At 46.9% G+C, this 20,509-nt stretch overlaps 4 protein-coding genes across 4 annotated transcripts; 1 reads left to right on the top strand and 3 right to left on the bottom strand.

Annotated features, from left to right (window-relative positions):
• Positions 1-429: 429 nt before the first annotated feature.
• Positions 430-2,246, bottom strand: GL218_06338 (Transcription initiation factor IIA large subunit; the record flags this gene model as incomplete). The annotated part of the gene is made up of 3 exons (XM_033583045.1): positions 430-514; positions 572-1,551; positions 2,127-2,246. 3 exons carry the CDS (start codon positions 2,244-2,246, stop codon positions 430-432), a joined length of 1,185 nt encoding a protein of 394 aa, XP_033434017.1.
• Positions 2,247-3,411: 1,165 nt separating this feature from the next.
• GL218_06337 (WD repeat-containing protein slp1) lies at positions 3,412-5,306 on the bottom strand (the record flags this gene model as incomplete). Its single annotated transcript, XM_033583044.1, has 2 exons — positions 3,412-3,533; positions 3,602-5,306. The coding sequence occupies 2 exons, from the start codon at positions 5,304-5,306 to the stop codon at positions 3,412-3,414; spliced, it is 1,827 nt and encodes a 608-aa protein (XP_033434016.1).
• A 1,069-nt stretch (positions 5,307-6,375) lies between these two features.
• Positions 6,376-8,763, top strand: GL218_06336 (RING finger protein B; the record flags this gene model as incomplete). Its single annotated transcript, XM_033583043.1, has 3 exons — positions 6,376-6,805; positions 6,862-7,180; positions 7,233-8,763. The coding sequence occupies 3 exons, from the start codon at positions 6,376-6,378 to the stop codon at positions 8,761-8,763; spliced, it is 2,280 nt and encodes a 759-aa protein (XP_033434015.1).
• A 3,220-nt stretch (positions 8,764-11,983) lies between these two features.
• Positions 11,984-14,539, bottom strand: GL218_06335 (Transcription factor SFP1; the record flags this gene model as incomplete). Its single annotated transcript, XM_033583042.1, has 4 exons — positions 11,984-12,127; positions 12,218-12,398; positions 12,516-13,610; positions 13,863-14,539. 4 exons carry the CDS (start codon positions 14,537-14,539, stop codon positions 11,984-11,986), a joined length of 2,097 nt encoding a protein of 698 aa, XP_033434014.1.
• Positions 14,540-20,509: the final 5,970 nt, after the last annotated feature.

The raw sequence follows: 20,509 nt of genomic DNA, 5'->3' as shown, positions 1-20,509 counted from the left end.
TCCATACCGGCAGTAGTAGGACATGTCTATTCCGCGCCCCCCCATGCACGCCTTTCATCCCGGCGGCCAAAATGCCCGAAACGAGGATCAACTTTCATCGTCACCATCACCACACAGGTATGATGCCATAGTAAAAATAGAAAAAAATCAATGCGAGTATCCCTTAACGAATCATGCCTCCCTACGCAAACTTGCATTTAATAAAACCCACTAGAGTTCTACCTTTTTAATATCGAGCAAGGTAACTTTTGTTCTCTATCTGCAATCATTGCCCAGATGCTTCTTGTCATAGCGGGAGGACGAAATGCAGAAAGGCGAATTTTGATGCGGTTGGATTTAATCAAATACGCGCCGGGAACAAAAAAAAGAAATGAAAGCAGGTCTTGTACAAAGTCATGCTAGCATGATGGCGTAAGTTCTAGTTCGTGATTACCATTCGTACTCGCCAGTCGCTTTGTGGAATACGTAATCCTTGCCGTTAACACTTAGAACGCCGTCCTTGAGAACACACTTCCTATTCTGTTGTGAGCAACTACAATGGGATTTATCTCTCGAAATAACGAAAACTTACCACTTGTTCTTGACTCGCTGAACCTTGTCGTACATGCAGAGCATGATCTGGCCGCCATCCTCATCTTCATCATCATCTTCAATATTATCGTCGGGATCATCGAGGTCTGAATTGATGGCGTCTGCGTCATCGTCTCCTTCGTCTTTCACACCATCATCCGTACCATCAAACTGGGAGATACCGCCGGACTGGGGTATACTATGCTGTGAGACAGCTTGATCCTTGCCTTTGCGCTTAAGGGGTAGCATCAGGCCACCACCTTCCATAGCCTTAGCCCTGGCCGCAATCTGGGCGTGGAGCAGGTTGTCAATCTGAACTCGTCCCATTTCCACATTTTCACCGGCAGAAGTACGACGCATAACAACACCGACATGAGATTCGGCATCATCTGCGCCATCCAGCTGAGAGGGGGGAGGTCTCTGTCCATTTGGCATGGTCATGCGCTGCTGCTGCTGCTGTTGCTGCTGTTGTGGAATAGGGGTCATGCCAGGTCGGTATTGCTGTTGAGGGTGACCCTGCTGATATTGGCCCTGATAGTTGGGCGGGATAGGTTGATTACCGGGCCTCTGTTGGTTCTGAGGAAATGACTGCTCTCTTAGCTTGTTGATGGAAGCTGCTGCGCGGTCACCATACATGGACTGGAGCTGTTGAGATACCCGCTCTTGTACAACGGCGGGACCACTTTGCTGGGTCATCATGGATCCATTGTCAAGGCCAGGCTCTGTCTTGACGCTAGGTTCGGGTTTGACCCCAGAACCATTAGAAGGCTGACCACCAGCCATAGGCATGGTAAGACCTTGAGGCTGTTGAATTTGAGGAACATGTTCCTGGATGAATGAAGAGCCATTAACTTGAGGAATAGGCTCAGGGGCCGGTGCAACAGCAACAACAGGAGCCGGGGGCGGGGGAGCAGGGGCGTCTGGCTTCGGATCCCAGGGAAACGTCGCCAACTGCTGTTGGGAGAGCTTCTTCTGCCATCCCTGATAAAAAAATATTAGCCAAGTAGTCCATCTTTCTTTATTACTCGGTGAGGGGTTTAGCTAGTAACGAAAGCATTGTTCCTTGCAGGTTGATTTAAAAAGGGGAGGGATATAAGTACAAAAGTAACGAAAGTAACGAAAGTAACAAGTAACAAATGAGCTGATAGGATAAACGCGCACAGTAAGAGGCACGTGAGTGGACTAGGATCCAGCCAATGAAAAATGACGTGAGTCACTGGGAGATTTGCAGCGGGCGCAGAGGCATAAAAAGCCCAAATAGTGCCTGCCCGCCCCTCACGAAATCCGCCAGTTCTCACCAACCTCGGCCTCGCCTATAACCAGCATAGTAAAGTGGCCTATATAGTGCCCATCATGGCTTGGTCGACAACTCATTAAATATTGGAAAATAATTTCTCAAGTATTCAATATTTTAGGAAATCCCCGTCCAAATGAAAGAAATAATAACGATGCATCAATAATTGTTGATCGCCGATCGACTTAAGGGATAAGCGGTAGAGGGAAGAGAAAGAAGAAAAAAAAAGAAAAAAACAAGGGGAAAAAAGCCAATTACTCACCCTCTTTAGTTCATCCAAAACACCCTCGTCCACGCCGCCTTCCTCGAAATCGACTCGCGAAGCTTCGAGGACATCGTTGATGATCTGCTGATAGACGTTGCCGACCTGCGAGTTGGACATGGCGATAAATGACCGCGGGTTGACCGACTATTCGGGTCGATCAGAAAGGTTGGGTACGGTATTCGGCAGCAGGGTTGTGTAGTTGTTGGTTTACGTAAAAATCCTGTCTGACGAACAGGTGGAATACCTGGTAAATAATGTAGGTACGGTCACAATGAATACCTAGGAATGCAATGTTGTGCAAGGTTGCAAGACCGCAGCAGAGTTGCGAACGCTGAAGTTTTGGACGCGGCTTGCGAGTCAAAGCGGTTGCAAGTACGGAAGACGAAACCAAGGTTTTTGTTTTGCCCAAGCTTCCTCCCCGTGCGCCCTCTCAAATCTGGCTCAAAATTCAGTCTTTAGTTTCTCTGGTATTAACTTAATAACTGGCACGTAGTTTTCTGTCGTCGTACACTGGCGCAGCGGATTTGGCCGACGATGGAGTGTCTCTGGTTGGTGATGTTCTCGTGAAGGTTGGCTTGAAAGTGCCTGGTTTGTTAAAGTGCCGCTTACGCGCTTACTTAATCGCCCTAGACAGCCTAGATAAGATAGGTAGTACGATAGGTAGTACCTAAGTCACTGCGCCGCCAGCGCCGCTTAAGCAACTAGGTACGTACCTTTTACCACTACCGTGGCACGTCAAATGAAATAAAATGAGGTAATGACGACAGCCAACAAATTACATGCTACCTCTTAATTGGCCTCTTAATTGGGACGAATTTGTAGCGTTTAATAAGGAATAGTTTAATAAGGAACATGCACCTAAACATATACAAGACATCAAAACAGGAACAAGGCCAATTGAAATATTAATATGACTTCATTATGCCGCGTCAGCTACGGCAAATAAGCGAATACTAGCCAATCTCATATCCTATTGATATGTCGACTATCTAGCTACCCTTATTCCTGCCTTATTATGCGCAATTGAACCCCCCTAAACTCCGTAATTATAATCACTATAACTCCATCCTTGCGGTCTCCCATAGCACGCATTATCGCTTCGTAGCTCATGACCAAGTCGTATCCTGATTAAAAACCTTCTAGGTCTATATCGTGAGGATACCCCAACGCCATGCTAAATAGACACCAAATGCAGTACCTAGAGATGCCAGAGCGAAATTGTACCTACTGTTCGTTGAGCATCGATGATGCTTCCTGACATTCACGAGATCTACATGGCGCCTTATCGGATGGTCATCTGCTTGGCCATCTGTGCCTTGCTGGAAGAGCCACTGGCACCAACACCCGCGGTAGCACCAGCCTTCTTCTCGAACACCTTCCAGAACTTCAAGCTCTCGTCGGCAGCTATTAAAAGACATTGTTAGCTATAGTTCTTCAGATTCAAAATTTGGCACATATAGGTTATCTCTTACCTGCGGTGGCAAGCATCTGTCCATCAGGACTGAGGCAGCTGTGGAGAACTCGGCTCTCGTGAGCAGGGATCTCGACGTTGCGGACCAGAGTAGGGTAGCTCCAGATGCTGAGAGAGTTGTCAGGGAATCCGCTCGAGCTGACAATCTCACGGTAGCTAGTGCTCCATCGGAGGCTGGTGACTTGGGAACCAGTGTCGATACTGTTCACTCTGGCGCCAGAAGTAGTGTTCCAGAAGTGAATGTGGCGGTCGTAAGAGCCACCACCAGTCGCGAGGAGGTTCATGTTCCACGGGCACCAGGCCAGGGCCTTGACCGCCGCCTTGTGGTTCGTCTTGGTAAACTTGGGGACAGCTAGCGATCGAGCATCCCAGATAGAGACAAGGTTATCGTTGCCTCCAGTTGCAAGCTGGGCACCATCAGATCGCCATTCAAGACCGCAGACTTCAGAAGTGTGAGATACAAGTTCGGCCACCTTGTGTTCGGCAATACGAACATCGTGGTTGTACACGAGTCCACTTCGGGCACCAGTAGAGAGAAGGTGCTTGTTCCAGCCCATCACACCAACGCGAGTGTCATGGCCGAACATGCTGCGCACCTTCATGCCTTCAGCAACGTCCCAGATCTGGACCTCGCCGGTCCCAAGACCAACACCGACGTAGGCGCCATCACCGGACCACTTAACGCTGCTGACATATGTATCAGCGCTGGTCTCTAACAAGCAGCTCACTGCGCCTTCATCGGCTGACCAGACGTAGACACTGCGCTCCAGGCCGATAGCAACTTGGTTGCCAGAGCTCCAATCGAGCAGGTTCAAGTAGTAGTCGTCAATCAAGCCTGGGGCATCTAGGACTCGTTCAGGGGCAGTCGCAATGCGGCGTCGGAACTGAGCAGAACTAGCATTAGCTGACTTAAGCGGTCGGTTGTACTGCTGACGAAGATCGATAGGCTTAGAAGACTCCGGTGGGGCAGGCTTGAATTGGAGAATGCGAGTGTTCAGGTTAACACCACAAGCATTTGCAAGAGAATCTTGATACGCTACTGTGTTAGGCGACGGACGAGAGTAGCTGGCGGCTTCGTCGTCATCAATGTTAAGACTTTCAAGCGCGGCGATAGCATCATCGGTAGCGGAAGATAGAACAGCAGAGGCTTCACCACTGTTGGCCCTTGATCGCTGCTTCTTCTTCTCCTGAGAATCAAGCTTTCCAGATCCAGCATTAGCAATAGCAGAGCTGTTGCTTCGGTTAGGAATGAAGCGATCCGCAGCGTAAGAAATGGTGGTCTTGTTGGACTTTGATCTTGAAGGCGCTGCCGTCTTCTTGGGCTTTGGGCTAGAAGATGTCTTGGTTTGTCCTGTACCAACAAGGGTAAAGTCGGATACACCAAGCTCAAGAGCCTTGCGGGGGGTGGAAACACCGCGGGCAAGGTTAGACTTGGGTGAATTGCGGTGAGACGATCTTGAGGTTGTCTTGGCAAGGTGTGCCGATAGGTTTCCTCCATACACTGACTTGCTGGCTGGGCGGGATGTATCGCGGCTAGAAGACTTCTTGTCGGGCGTGAAAGGGGATGAGTTCACGTTGATGGGAACATTGACAGTTGTGGTACGTTGACGAGGGGATGGTGTGAGGGGCATCCGTCCGCCAGCGGTACGAGAGGAGAAAAGTCCCTTGTGGGACTTTAAGGGAGTTGATACTGCAACAGATGCCATAGTGTCTAATTATCTAGAGTATGACGATTATTGTGTATCGAAATGAGAAACTGTTAACTCCGATGAAGAGCAACTGAATGTCTCGGGGGAGTATTATATGAGTAAGTGAGAGCTCCGACAGATCGAACGAGCTCCAAGAGACTCAAGTTAATGGTTCCTGGATTTGGTTATTGGTTAGTATTAGACGTTGTGTTCGATAATCGAAGAATGCCTTCGCGTAGAACAACTTTAAAGTCGGCGGGGCGATCAAATGACTATACGTCCTCAAGGGAAAGTAGTAGTGATGAGATCTAGTGGACTTGAAAGTATTGTGCGAGAGGCTTTGGTAATATTTTGGCCTTAGACGGCAGCAAGCAAGAGGAGAATATGAGGATGAGCGGATGAGCAAAGTTGAAAGGGTTGTAATGAAGGAAGAATCAAATGTTAAATTCGTCGTGCACTTGGTGACTTTAAATGTTTACTAGAAGTGGATCGGAGAGGATTTAGGTTGCGCAGGGCAACCGCATGACCCATTGCACTACGCCAAATTTAGGTTGAACAACTGTGCGCACTTACCCAAGCCATTTTAGGTATTAGTAAATGTATCAATGTATATTTTCTTTGATGGCTTGTGCGTCATTCAATACTGTCAAACCGTCTGACCATAGTTATCCAACTTGTGGCGTTTGACTTCAAGTGAAACATCGGCTCATTTGTATTTACATAAGCATCACCCCCACTTTCATAAATCTTGCTAGCAAAACCCTTGTACAACCGGAGATAGCGAAAGAAAACAACCCCTGTTGCCCCTGCCATTAGCAAATACTACACCCAACTTGACCAAATATTGGATGATACAACAAGGACGACTGGCCCTTCATTCCCGATATTCCAAGGTCTAAGGCCCACATTGGTATTATAATATTCATTGAATCTAATCAACTCGTCTTATTGAGTTTCTTGTCCCTATCGCAAACCCCTTTGCGAACAAAGGGACTAGAAATGTCGACGTAGCCTTGCGATCGATTTCTCAATTCTATATCCGCAGCCTTGCAACTTGTGATTCCGCTGCCTTACAGTAGCCCAAATCATGGCCCATCCCTCAACTCCATCCGCAATTGCTCACTCCCTTTTTGGTGGACCCATCACCTCGACACACCATCATCCGGCTCTCCCTTTACCGGCTGTCACACCAGCGACTTCGAATGCGCCGACCCCCGTATCCGCCTCCGCAATGTCTGCCGTATCCTCTAACAATACATTTGTCATGACGAATTCACCTATGAAGAGTAGGGCTATAATGGATAATTACCGGCCCAAGGTCACACGAACCCTCGGCCAGCGACCCGCCTGCTTGGTGAACGCCTCTGTTACATATTGCGGTAACAATCAAATATATGCATTCGGCGGTTTCGACCAGTACACGGATGAGGTCTACAACCACGTACTAAAGCTAGACCTCGTCAGTCATCAATGGAGCCTGGTCGATAACTATGGAGACATCCCTGGTGTAAGAATGGGTAAGTTGGGCTATCATGTCTTACGGTGTATACCCTCGACTCACATGCACCGGTAGGACACACTGCGACCTTGTATCAGGGTGATAAGCTTCTTGTCTTCGGTGGCGAGAATGAGCACAGGACGTATCTCTCCGATTTGATAATATTTGATCTGAAGAGCGCCCACTGGACCCAGCCTCAAGTTTCTGGTCCCGTCCCCAAGGGCCGAGCCAGACATGCGGCTGTCCTACACGAAGACAAATTGTTCATCATTGGTGGCATCACAGGTCATGAGAGCTATGTCTCGGAGGATATTTGCTACCTCGACCTGAAGACTTATACTTGGTCGAGGTCATGGCGCTTCGTTCCTAGATTTGACCACTCGGCCTATGTATGGTATGTTATACACTTCCCCCCTATATCGCTTTTAAAGGCTAACTTTTTGCAGGAATGATCGGATTTGGGTATTCGGCGGATTAAGTAGAGACATGGATAAGATAGGCGACCTATGCTGGCTAGACTTGAAGGGTAGCCCGGATTTTGAGTCTCCGCCTCAGATTGGAGGTCCCGTGGATAGGCACACTATAGCTAGTCGGTCAAGTGATTCGCCGCGGACCCCTTATTCGTTAGGCTCGGCCCCGCCCCTCTCAGCTTCAGGCTTTGCCGCCAACATCCGGGCAGCTCAAGTCAGCACTCCCTCGTTCCACTTGAAGAAGCAAGTTCCGATGGCGCCCGGTGCCATCTCTGTCCTAAGATTCGTTTCCGGAGGCAATGTTCCATCGCAAGGTTCTGGCATCCATTTCCATATTTATTCTTCCGGATGTCTTCTAGACTTTGTCACCCCTGTTGCGACTATTACCCCGAAGGAGTGTTCCCTCTCAGCTTTGGATTTAAATACTCTACGATGGCAAAAATTGGCTGATGGTCGTGAGATTTTTAAGCCGGGTTATCAATGGCACTATTGCACGATGAATGAAGATGGTACTAAGGCCTGGCTACTTGGATGCCCAACTGACGCTATCAACGATGTTGGCCCGGGTGGCTTTGAGGAGTACCTAAGCGATATTATGGAAATTGACCTACGACGCTATGGATTTCTAGGAAATAACGCAGTTTCCGAGTCTCGAACGGAGTATGCTAGACCAACCGCGCATACTAGAGTTCAAGACCAGCCATCGAAAGGGCTTGGGCATGATCTCGCAAAACTCTTTAACCAACCGCCGGAGGCTGGAAGTGGAACTGACTTTATCATCACCGCTCTCGCTGGTGACGACTACGATGATGATGATATGATGGGCTCTAGTCTTATTCGTGCGGGAGAATCCCCAATGGATCAGAACTGGCTCACACCAGATGCGCCTACTTCCGCTCCTATCCATGTACACAAGCTAATCCTCCAAGCTCGATGGCCCCATTTTGCCCGTTTGTACAACGCGCAGATGGCAGAGTTCCACACTAAGAAGATGCATATTCCGGAGCCTTATACAGTTGTTAAGGCTTTCCTATACTACCTCTACACAGATAGCATCCACTCCGACAACGGCGCAACTGATCTTTCAGATGTTGCCGGGCTATTGGTAATGTCAAATATCTACAACATCCCTCATCTACGTCTCCTCTGCGTGAATCGATTATCGAAAGAGCTCGATGTAGAGCACGCATGTATCATTTGGTATTGCGCAGGACTCGCGAGCGAGGAGTGGCTACGCAAACGGGCCGCGTCATTCTGCTTAACGCATTGGGGCCGCATAGTGCGGACTCAGGGGTTTTTACGTTTGCCACGATCGGCACTCGTCGAGCTGTCGCAGGAAATCGATATGGAGGGTCGAGTTATCGCGGGCGAAGAACTCGAGTACGTAGATAACTGCCGCGGCCGGTTCGACACTTCTGGCGTCTCGCGGAAAGATAGCATGAGTAGTGACCACACGCAGGCTCTGCCTTCGGACGTGGACGACTCGGAAGGCATGGATATGGCCTGACTCTTCAGGATACTACGGCGAAGGATTCACTTTGGACGGACTTGACTATGGGAATCCGGACATTGAATAATGCTTTTTTTTAATCCGCATTTTCAGCTTACCTCGCAAGAGAAAGGTGGATTGCATTTTATGGATATTCGAGATGCACCTGGCGTGTATCCGGTACGAGGCAATGGATATGAATTCTGGGTTTTGCACGTCTGTTCTTTTCTAAACACGGGATCGATACAATCAAACATCAACCGCAGAGAGGTTGTCATACTTGGGATTTTTTAATCAGCATGGTTTGGCGTTCAGGGGACGGGGGGGGGTAGGTTAGGTTAGGTTAGGTAGTCAGTCAGTCAGTCAGTCAGTCAACAGGTCATCACAGAACGGAATCAAGGGAAGATGCATCGAGCTAGGATATGCTAAGCTAGGTTGTTAAAGAAAGGGGCTTATGTTGTGCGTATGCGCCTGCGTGTAACTACCTACGTTAGGTAGGCAATGGTTTAATATTACTTAACTCAAGTGTCCACTTTGCAATTTTCGCATATTTGTCTTACGTATCTTAGGTACATATGCGTATGGTAGATGTGGCTTATGATGGCGTGCATGTGATAATCACAAGGTCGAGGACGCTAGAGGTGAGAGGTGAGGAGGAGACGGCTAGGCGAGGTTATTATCATGGTAGGTAGGTAGTTATTACGGAGCCTGGTGTAGCCTTAGGTACGTTACATGAACTAAAATACGCGACTCAAGACCCTGCATTAGCCTCCGTCGGTGTCGGCATCGAGGCTAGAACCCTGAGGAAGCATGTTAGTGTCGTATTTTTAAGTCAGCTGGGTTGGGTTGGGTTGGGTTAATGCGCGAGTTTATTATTTAATACCTGGGCTAAGATTGCGGGCCATATGTACATAGTAGTCAGTTAGTTAAGTTAGTTAGTTAGTTTAGGTAGTTAGTTACCTGTTATACGTAAGGTAATAAGTGAGTGGATGAGTGGGCGAGGGAGTGTATGTATGGTATGGTATGTATTTCTGGAACTGCGCTAGGAGATAGCTCGGGTAGACGGATAGATAGATAGATAGACTTACCTAACCTAGCTTGGGGTTAATATTTATTTATTTGGATTGGTTAGGCGCGCAAGGCGAGGGAGTAAGGTCAGGTAGGTTTAGTACTAATTACATACATAGTAAGAGGGGGGAGGGAGGGAGAAGAGGAGGAGAAGAAGGAGAAGGAGAAGGAGGAGGAGGAGGCTCGGTGATGCTAACTTGTTGGGGAAGAAGGAGTGGGTGAGCGAGCGGGCTGGCTGGCTGGCTGAGCTAGAGGTTGTGGGTTTGTGGGTTTGGTGTTGCGTGCCCTCGGCTAGGTTTAGGTGAGGTGGACCTGGTTAGCTTGGGTCTGCTTAAGTTGACGTACGTGGTTTAAATGGATGAATGGATGAATGGATATATGTGTCTAGTTGAGTAGAGTAGTGTATGTATACTAGATTCCTTGGTGTTTTCAGATTAAGGGTATCCGTGTGTTACGGACTTGAGATCTGGGGGTGTAAAGTATGTAGGTGTATGTATTGTGTAGGGGAAGTACGTAGAGAGATTGATTAGGTCTGGGGTGTAGTGGGTAAAGGCCAGGGGGGGCTAGGAATCTCTTGCTTCTGGTAGATAGAGTGCTGAGCAAAGACTGAGTGGCGTCTGAGGTGATAGATCACGAGAAGCTAGTCATTTGAGACCTTATAGTAGTCCTTTATGATGAGCTCAGATGTAGACATGGGCCTACCTCGTACTCGTCGTAAGGGATATATTCTCCAAGGGTTACTTTACGAGTTCAATATCGAGGTTCTTTCTTCCTTAGTAGGATTTATAGGCGAGGCGATATAATACGATGGTTTGTATATACATACCTCTGCTTCACCTCGTGTTCAAGTAGAGATCTTGTAAGCTGACGTACATTATTTCCCACGTGGTCTAACCGACTAATAAGAAGTTCAGTAAGACGGAGGGTTGTTAGGTATGTGTACCAGACGTAGAACGAACATATATCAAACTGGCTAAGAGAATTTGGTCTATTGGAACCGAGACAAAAATAATGATACCCGAAAAAGCGAGAACATCTATAGTCCCCCCTATCATGAACTTAAGCTACCAGTACAACTAACACAACTTAAGCATACCTAGTAACCAAATCTAATATCATAAACATAGTATGAAAAGCACACAGCTGTAGAGTAGAACCATTAAAAACATCGCGAATTCATTAGTTACACACAGGAAAGTAGCAGCCGGTATACCCAGCTGCTCCTCATCTATAAACAAGTTCCCTTTCCTTTCCTTTTCTACGTCCTAGGGGACGTACATTATAGGTACTTTTTCTGCCGCCTTTTTATTTTCCCTCTGATCTTCCTTTTAACTTTTTCTTTTCTTTTGTGTGCACCGAAATCGAAGGCTGGAGAAAAAGAATTTTACCGCTGGAACGCCTGGCTACCCCCCAGACCGTTCCGAAAACAAAGACGTAGAGGACGGAAAATATAGCTTTTTCCATCGGCCGTGAGGCACAACATTCTCTGTAAGCGAGCGTATCCCCTTTTTGTTTCGAGTAAAAAAAGACAACAAAATAAAATAAAAACAAGAACAGCAGCAGCGAGTCTAGATCGCTGGAGTATAGTAACCTCGCTATTAGGCTGCTGTTTCACCGGCCGTATCTCATCTCTCTGAGCACATCAATCGTGTCTGTGATTTATTCCCTTAATTCGTCATCTCCCTATCGGCTTCGTAATTCTTCCATGTTCGATCCAGTCGTAGAAGGTAAATTGTCGTGATTAGAAAAGACGGGGAAGCGGGATGTTGATATCATGATGTTATGAGGATATGTGACGGTGACCGAACAGACGCGCTCAGCTCTTTGTAAACAGGAGGAGGGGGAAAAGAGATAAAGAAAAGACGACGAGTTCTGCATAGAAGTCTATCGAGGGTATATCTTAGACTGGACGCCTTATGCAAGAAGCAAAGAACGCCGCCAAGATGACGTAAAGAACAAACTTTTCCGAACCGAGAGAAATTATGGCGGTATGTACAGTTGCCACGGTATGTAAGGGGGTATCCAGTCTATATGAACATATCTATGCCGAAATATCAATGCGGGACCAGAAACCTCCGGTTGAATACAGGTCATCAACGCCGGGCCGCAACTCGAGAAATTAGTAGCCAGCGCCGTAGTTGCTAGAAGACGGCCGAGAGAACAGATGACCCTATAACTGCATCTCTTCACCAATTCCGGGAAGTCCGTGGCTGATGTTACCCATGTTAAAGGACATCTGGTTGTTGGCTGCAAGGTTGGCTCGGATGTTAGCCGCTTGGGCTTGGATCTCGCAGGCAGACGAATGTTGCTTATGCTGTTTGGTTGTTAGTCTCTGTAGATATGACGTACGGATAAAATAATAAAAATAGTAAAGTAGTAAAGTAGTAAACCTAAGATGACGTACGTATTTAAGACCGTTCAAATTCTTGTAGCGCTTGTGACAATATTCGCACTTGTGTGGCTTCTCCTTCTCCATACCCGTCTCGCCCGGATAAGGCGCAGATGTCTCGGGATTAACGATGGAGAATGAGCCGTCTCCGTTCTCATGGAGCTGTTGATTTTGATGACCATGTTGTTTGTGGTACCTGCATAATCAATTTAGCGACATGTTAAGATAAGGGCCGGGAAATTCAAAATGGGGAGGGGGGAGGAGACAAAGTCTCAGGCGGAAAAAAAAAAAAAGGAACAAAAGTTTAACTTACTTCAAGCCGTTCTGATTCTTGTAAGCTTTCTCGCATCCGATGACTGGACACTTGAAGGGTTTGTCCTCCTCCGGCGGTATTACCAAGGAGCCAGGGTTTGCGATCGCACGCTGCAGCGCCGCCAAATGGTTAGGATCCGTGATATTACCAAACTGACTTGCATCGAGTCCAAATTGAGCCATCTGCTGCTGTAACGCTCTCTGGCTTGCCGGTCCACCGTTCGGGCTGTAGAGCCTCTTGGCCGGATCGTCAATGAAAAATTCGGAGAGATTAGAATTATTAAAATCTCCTATGTTGTTGAGGTTTAGGTTATTGAGCGAAGAGAAGTCCATATCCCCCATCCCATCCTTATTTCCACTCATTTGTTGCCCCAATGCGGCTTGTTGCGTTGTCAAGGTGGGAGTGTTGACTGATGAGACTGTAGGATTGTTCTGGAAGCCAAAGTTATTAGCACCGGGTGTAGACGGCTGCGAAGTTCGGAGAGCTTGGTGTTGTAGCCCCGGGGTGGTCAATTGTAGCTGAGGTCTCTGTTGCTGCCCGAACATTTGTCGAGTCTGTTGGATAGTCCGTTGGTTATCGTCCATTTCCATCATACCGACAGTGTCATCCATTTCCATGTCACCAACAGCATCCATCTCATCGTTGGATTGCATTCGGTTCAGCTGCTGTGATCGCTTTTGGGCGTTGGAGTCCATGGCCGAAGACTGTCTTCCCATCTGGATTCCACCGAAACCCATTCCGGGGCTGAGGTTGCTGCTACCTATATTTCCGAACCTTTGACTCGATCCCATCTGCGACTGATGTTGAAAGCCTTGCGAGTCTTGTCGTCCAGCTCCCATCGACATAGACGGCCGGCTACTAACCGAAAGCCTATGGGGCATCGGGATACCGGACCCATTCCGGTTCGGCTGAGCATTCTGGCCCGTGTGGACCGTCTCATAGTGGCGAAGTAGATCGTGCATCGTGTCCAACTTCAAATCGCAACATATGAAGTTGCGCAGATACTCGGCCTCCATCTTGGGGATGTATGAGTTAGAGTGGAATGAGGGCGATTGATGAGCACCGGTAAACGGCGATGTGCCTGTCATTACGAGGCTATTCGTGTCGAGACATGATAATTAGCTACTTGCCACCGGAGGATTTTCACATGCAGGAACAGAAACAGAAACGTCTCATAAAATTATTGTATAAAAAAACAGCAGGTCGGGTAAAACGGAAGCGCTGCGTAACAAGAAGCATAACGTCGATGAGTAACAGAAGGGGGGGAATATAGGAAACATGAGAAACATGAGGACAAGGAAATTGTTAACGAGCAAAGGAGAATTAAAAATAATCGGTACGACTTACTCATCTCTAATGAAGCTCCCGACTGAGACTCCGCCCCAGCTCATACCGTTCATCAAACTGCCGGCCAAGCTCTCCCGTCTCCCGCGATTAGCCTGTTCGCGATTCGGGTTGATCATGGAGATAGGCTTGGGTCCAGCGCTGACGAAGGAGTCCTGGCGACTACGGCTCACGGCCGAGTCGAGCGCAGGACCTGTTGTCATTTCGAGGTCGAGGTCACCGTCGACGTTAACTTGAAGCCAGTCCGGTTCGGTCGGGTTGGGTTGGCCTGAAGGCGGCGAGGCGGAATTGGAGTTGCGAATCTTTGGGTTATTATTCGCGATATCTATTGGTTTAGATGCGGAGAGGGAGAGGGAGAGAGGGGATGCAGATCCAGATGCGGTAAGAGATGCAAATGCAGATGCGCCGGTGGAATCGGAAGCGGAAGCGAAATAGTTATTGCGACCGGGAAAATTAAATTGGTCGTCCGGAGTTGCGGGTTGTGGTGAAGGTGACGGCGAGGTGAGGGAATGTGAGGAAGTTGGTGTAGGAGCAGCGGCAGCGGCGAGGTCAGAACCAGCGCCAGAATTATTATTATTTTCGGCGCTGCTGCGGCTGCTAAACGGATGCTCGGTGTCATTAGTCGCTGGGAATGGGGTACGTGTCGTGCCTGTTAGCCATCTACCCAGGGCGCCCTTCATGGTGATTGGTGGTGATTGGTGCTGAGTATAGTGGACCCACGACCCTTGAGAATGGTCCTTCCTGGTCCTCGGTCCTTGGGCTGGGCTCTTCGTTCCCTCAGGTGGGCAAAAAAAGGTACCTATCCAAAAGTATCTTTGGTACTTTCTTTTAAGTACCTAACAAACGGAGTAACTTGACTTTGCGACTTTGCGACTTGCGACTTGCGACTTGCGGCTTTGGCTTTGGCTTTGGCTTTGGTTTTGCCTCTTAACTGTATCTAAGTAATAGTAAATAAAAAAAAGTGTCAGTAAAATATTCCAATTGTAAAGAAACAGAAATAAAAATAGTAAAAAAGTGATCTCAAATATTATAAGAGATATGAAATGACGAACGGTAAGACGGAATTATGAATCCAACCCGGGATTAGGTCAGTTTCAATGTGTTAGTGGTGATATGTACATGAGTAGTGGTAATAGGTAGGTTAGGTAGTGTTGGTCTCCAAGGTGAATATGGAATATGGGAATAAACCCGAGTTGGGGAACTGGCGAGAAAGGCAAAAAAGATGCTTGAAAGATGCTTAAAGACGGGGAACGGATAGACGAATCCGAAAAAAAAAAACAAGATGCAGTTTCCGTCTGGTCTTGACTAAGGTACGTACATAAGGTACGAAGTTAGGTCGAACAACTTACAGGATTATGACCGCAGTCTATGTATGCGCGAGGTATGTTTGAAGAGTCGTATTGTAGGAATATCCGAGTCTGCTGTACTACTTACAACTTATGCGCGTAACTCATGCGCGCATGTGTGTGTAGGTATATATGTATGATATGTATGATATGTATGATATGTATGAGGGAGGTAAGTAGGTAGTAATGTATGTAAGCTTAACGACGACAGGACCGGGGGTCGCTTTGAATGTTGTGCACTGGGTAGGTCCAGATTAGACGCTACCTACATACATACTATGTAGGTGACTGGATGGATCCCGGAGGAGGGGGGCAGATGCAAACTGTAACCAAACACGGTACGATCGATTAGCTCGAATATCACGTTGGTCCGAGCTGTCGAGTCTCCAGCTGTCTCCAGAATGGTGGATAGATGGATAAGGTGGATATCCCCCAATGTTTCCAGAGAGAGATTTAGCAGTATGAAGTAATAAAATAATAAAATAATAAAAGGTACGGCGGCAAACAAAACCCCACGGCGTAGAATCACACGGAAGCACGAGCTTCGACCGAGCAGCTGGTAATAGTCACCACGGGAGGCAAATCACACTGGCTTGAGACGGAGGACGTAGCGTTTCGCCTCTTGCAGGTGGTGCTTTTAATGATCTGAACTCCGCGGATACGTGCTGCCAAGCTAAAGCGAACTATAACTCTAATACCTTTAATTTTTTGGCGAAACCTCGTCCGTTACGAGCCAGCAGTACTTGGTAGCCCTAGGAGAAAATAGGTCGTGGTCGCCGCGGACGCCTGGATTAATCCTGGGTTGCTACTTAGTCAGGTAGTGCAGCAGTTACTACCACAGCGGGTTGCACGACAGCCAGATGGATGGAGGAGGATTATGGTTATGGCGGGATGATCCCGAAATCAGATCTGGCGGTAAGTCGACAAGTGATGTAGGTGGTGTTAATAAGTGGTTTTTTGGAGGCGGCTGTTGAACACGGGCCGGGGGGTAGAATCGAGAAATCGAGACACCCGAACAATATGTCTAAAGAAAGTAAAGTTGGTATAAGTGGTGTTGTTGGTATGCGGTTGTTCATGCGAGCACATTGGCACGTTGCACGTACATATGTCTAATGCGTAGTGTATGTATATACGAGAGTTAGAAAACGTGGGTTGTCGTATTTTAAAACTATGACAACAGTTCCACGGATCAAGTTGTGGGTATATACCCTGTGTATGTATTGGACATGAAGCTAACTAAGGTAATAATAATATCGACCTGCTTGGATCAGAGATCAGACTTGGATATAACAGGTATATTACATTTTAGGCTCACGGGATAGGACGATGGTAGTTACACACAGGCATATGTTTGTGATCACTACCGAACTACCGTACCTAATCTAACGGCAATCTCCTAAACCAAGTTAGGTCAGTTTAGACCAGTTAGACTATTCCATGGACAGTATGATGGACAAACAAATCCACATCAGCGGTACCTAGGTAGGCAATTTGAGCCTACCGCGATTCTCATAGTGTTATATGTATGTAATAATTAGAGGGAAATAGAAACTCCTGCTACTCCTGTAGGCTAGCTGGGAAATACTAGCACCTCTCCACCGAGGAAGGGCTGTCGAATCCATGGCGAAGTATCGTCAGGTTTGCGGATCAGTGACGATTAGTCCCCATCGCTGGGGAAAGGCTAACGAGGCACGTACATGGCTCAATTTCATCACCCGGCGATTCCACACTAGGATAGCAGGGATATCGAAGCTTCGATGAAGGTTGGGATTGTTTCTACATATGTATGTACCTAATGTAGTCAGTTTTCTAATCAAGTTCACGTTACTCAAAGATCGAATGAGAAACTAAAAACAAACGACTAACTATGGCGAGTTCATTACTACCTATTGATAATATAAATGTAGAGAGCTGTATCCGGCATCGGGCCATCGTATTGTTCTTATTATTCAAACTCGTTTTTTGAAGAGATGGTGTGGAACTCACATGGCTCGATGTTACACCCAACGGCTAGGTCTATTTAGTGGTCTGTTTAGTCTAAGTCTGTTACGGAGTTAAGGACCCAGGGATGTTGAGCGACTCGACACCGATTAAGGAAAGCCGATGCGTGTGGGACTTACTAGGGTCCCGACTGGGACTGGGGGGAGTCTGCACGATCAAGCCTCCGTTTGCTACTACTACATAATAGATGTCAATAAGTTTCATCTTTTTTGAGACTATTATTATTCTGTCCTAATATCTACCTACCTATACATACATGAGTTTGATCTTAAGTTACAGTTGAATTCCAGTTTTGGAGAATCATAATAATCATGATAATATTTAATGATGCTAAACGCTACTTACATGCGATGATAGACGGGAGAGATTTTGATGTCATGCTCGTGCGTCATAGTACCTACAAGAACATAATAATAGTCGTTACTATCTTGGCTTGGCTGCCGTTTACCTTCACAATATTTCCTGTTTACGCAACTTCAACAGTTAAAATAAGTTTGATCTAAACAAGGCTACCCAGCCTTGGATCTCAGCCAACTCGACTTACCCGCGAATATCGTGTTTTGCGCGCCGTATAAATGCGCGAGAGAGACTGGGGGTAAGCAGGCAGACCGCAGACCGCAGACGGGCTAGAATGACGGGCAGTATGCGTGTATGACTCGACCGCGGACGAGACCGTATAAGCTCATTCTCACGCACGAATTGCCGCACAATGCGGCCATTAACAACTTCACCCTCGTTAATTTAAACTGCTTGCATGAGAAGATGCTTTTTATTACTCGTACGGCAGCACAACATGCATACAAATTCGTACTGGGAAAGGCTGGGAATACCTAGGCCTAGGCCAACGCAATCGGGACTTAAGTTTCTAGCTACATATTCCGTACACTTACACAGTTGCAGTTGCAGTAAAAAAGGCCGTCCTGTCAAAATTGGTTATACGGGATAGGCCTGTTCCGTACGAAGAGTTTCCCTTTAGGTCCTTTAGTGCGGCAATGTCCCATTCGCTAGGTATTGCCCTGACTCATACCCTAGGCGTCCTGGCATCCCGTCGAATTACAATCACATGCTGTATTGTAGTTCTCAACTACCTTAACGCCACTTTATGAATCAAATCAGAGCCTCTCCGACGCCACCACTATTTCTTACTAGCAACCCTACATACATATGGACATACAGTCCTAGATAGATACGGCGCTTAGTCTTATACTGATAGCTTCAATGTAAACCCGTAAGCCGAGGAGGTCTTACGTTTCGTCGTCTCGTTGGTGCGCGTCTTAGACAACTCTACATTCCCATTTATAATCCAATTCGAAGCCATATTCGGTTCGTCGGCTCTTCTCATTGGTCTCGGCTAGTCGCACGAGCGGACGCAAGCAACTGCGCAAACAACCTTAATCTAGCCAGTACAATATTAAATTATTCCATCAAATAAAAAATCAAATAATAATTCAAATAATTACCAAGGTAGGAAATTTGTGGTCGGTCTCTAGACTTGGCAGTCCGTGTGCAAACCCACAAACATATCGGCCTTAAGTGCCTCATTACCTAAACGGGCAGGCAAGGCTTTAAATGCTGGGGTTTATTAATGCTTGTTAAACATTGTTGGGACTTTTCGTATGTATATTCTTTCGAAGTTCAGCTGATGCGGTAATTTTCGTTCTCGAAGCCTTGCGACGCCGAGCTGAAAGCAGGAACAAGAAGTTACCGAATATTCGGCTTCGGGCATTTTTATTTGCCTTCTAAGTATCGAGCAAACCAACCATCATAATACATCATAATACATACCTAGATAGGCCATCACCAACCCAAAGCTACCTACATATGCAGCATCAACCTACTAGCCCATTCACCTACGTAGCTTTCCCACCCTCCCTGATTATAAGTGATAGGTCAAGACAAGGAGTGATAGATAACATTAGGCTTACTTCTAGATTAAAACGTCCAGACAACGTAGTATATTTGTATAACTCAGCAGCCGGAATGACACCCGAGTATGATTTATTTCGGACCATGTATGTATGTCGCCTAGTAACACATAATACGCCTATAATATGCAGGACGATATGTAGACCGGGGATATTCGATATGCAAGAAATACCATGTTGTTCAACCCCATATTCTATCCTCGTCGTAAGCCTTACGTGCGACATTACGTTGCGACTTCACCTCCACCTTACATAGCACTAACATAACTATCCAACATTGCCTAACTGGTTTACGGTAAGAGAGAGACCTAGAGATAAGGTAATATAGGTCCGTGAGTATTAGAACACCGCAAATCCCATCGATCTCGAAAGTGATCTCCGATCTAGAATGATGGCTTTCAAGATTTCTGGGAATCTAGAATTATCTAGCTAGCAGCCAACCCCGCGACAAATGGGAGTAGTTCCGCATTTATGACGAAATTGAAGGCTTAAACAAGTATGTCTAGATACTAATTGATGATCTCGACCCTAATTGTTTTTTATTCCATTTGACTGGAAACTCATCCCAAACCCCTCAATCTATTTGCGTGATATTGATGTCAACTTTGCGGGGGGTTAACTCATCTGGGAATATCCTCCATTCAAGTTTATAGCTGAAAATGTGACGAACTTACACCGAGTCATATACTACCACTATCACTACTACTACTATACATAAGTGTCTTACAACAATTGTATACTCTAATAATATTCTGACCTCAGCTTTAAAGTGGCATTCTTACATAGCAGATAGGGTCATCCTTTTGTATGCTTACATTATGTTAGGTACATACGGTACGGTACGTATGACAAAGATGACACTGGAGCGGAGTATTCACCGCTTTTTAGACGGTGGCATGTGGAAGATCGAACTGCCGTGTCCAATCAACCGTTCCGTTAAATATTCTTATTCGCTGATCCTCTCCCCCGGGTGCGGATGTGCGAGGTACAAGGAGAAAGCCGAGAGGCAATAAGTCGTCGAGGTACGTACCTAAATCTAAATGTACATCTATGATGTACATTTTCCGTGTTAACAGCGCTTGCTTTTTTTTTCTTCTTCTATGATGTGCACTAGCGCACTTGGACCCTGAATTAAGATTTCCGTAAAGGGCACTTAGGCACGCACAGGACGCAGTAAGCAGCATGCTTCTAAGCATGTTTCCACTTTTTCATCTCATCCCCGGGTCCCTGCAAGGGGAGACAAGGGGGAAAATACGCTAACTATACTAACTACGCTAACGAGACTTAATTCCTAATTCCCACTTCGAATTCCACTGGCCCAGAGGCGCCAGCCCCGGAATAAGCCTCAGAAGCATCTTCCACTCTGCAGTCCGCACAC

The sequence above is a fragment of the Daldinia childiae genome, assembly GCF_008694065.1.
Source record: "Daldinia childiae strain JS-1345 chromosome Unknown Scaffold6, whole genome shotgun sequence".
Taxonomy (NCBI): domain Eukaryota; kingdom Fungi; phylum Ascomycota; class Sordariomycetes; order Xylariales; family Hypoxylaceae; genus Daldinia; species Daldinia childiae.
The sequence above is the reverse complement of the archived record's forward strand: the minus strand, read 5'-3'. Positions and strand labels throughout refer to the sequence as shown.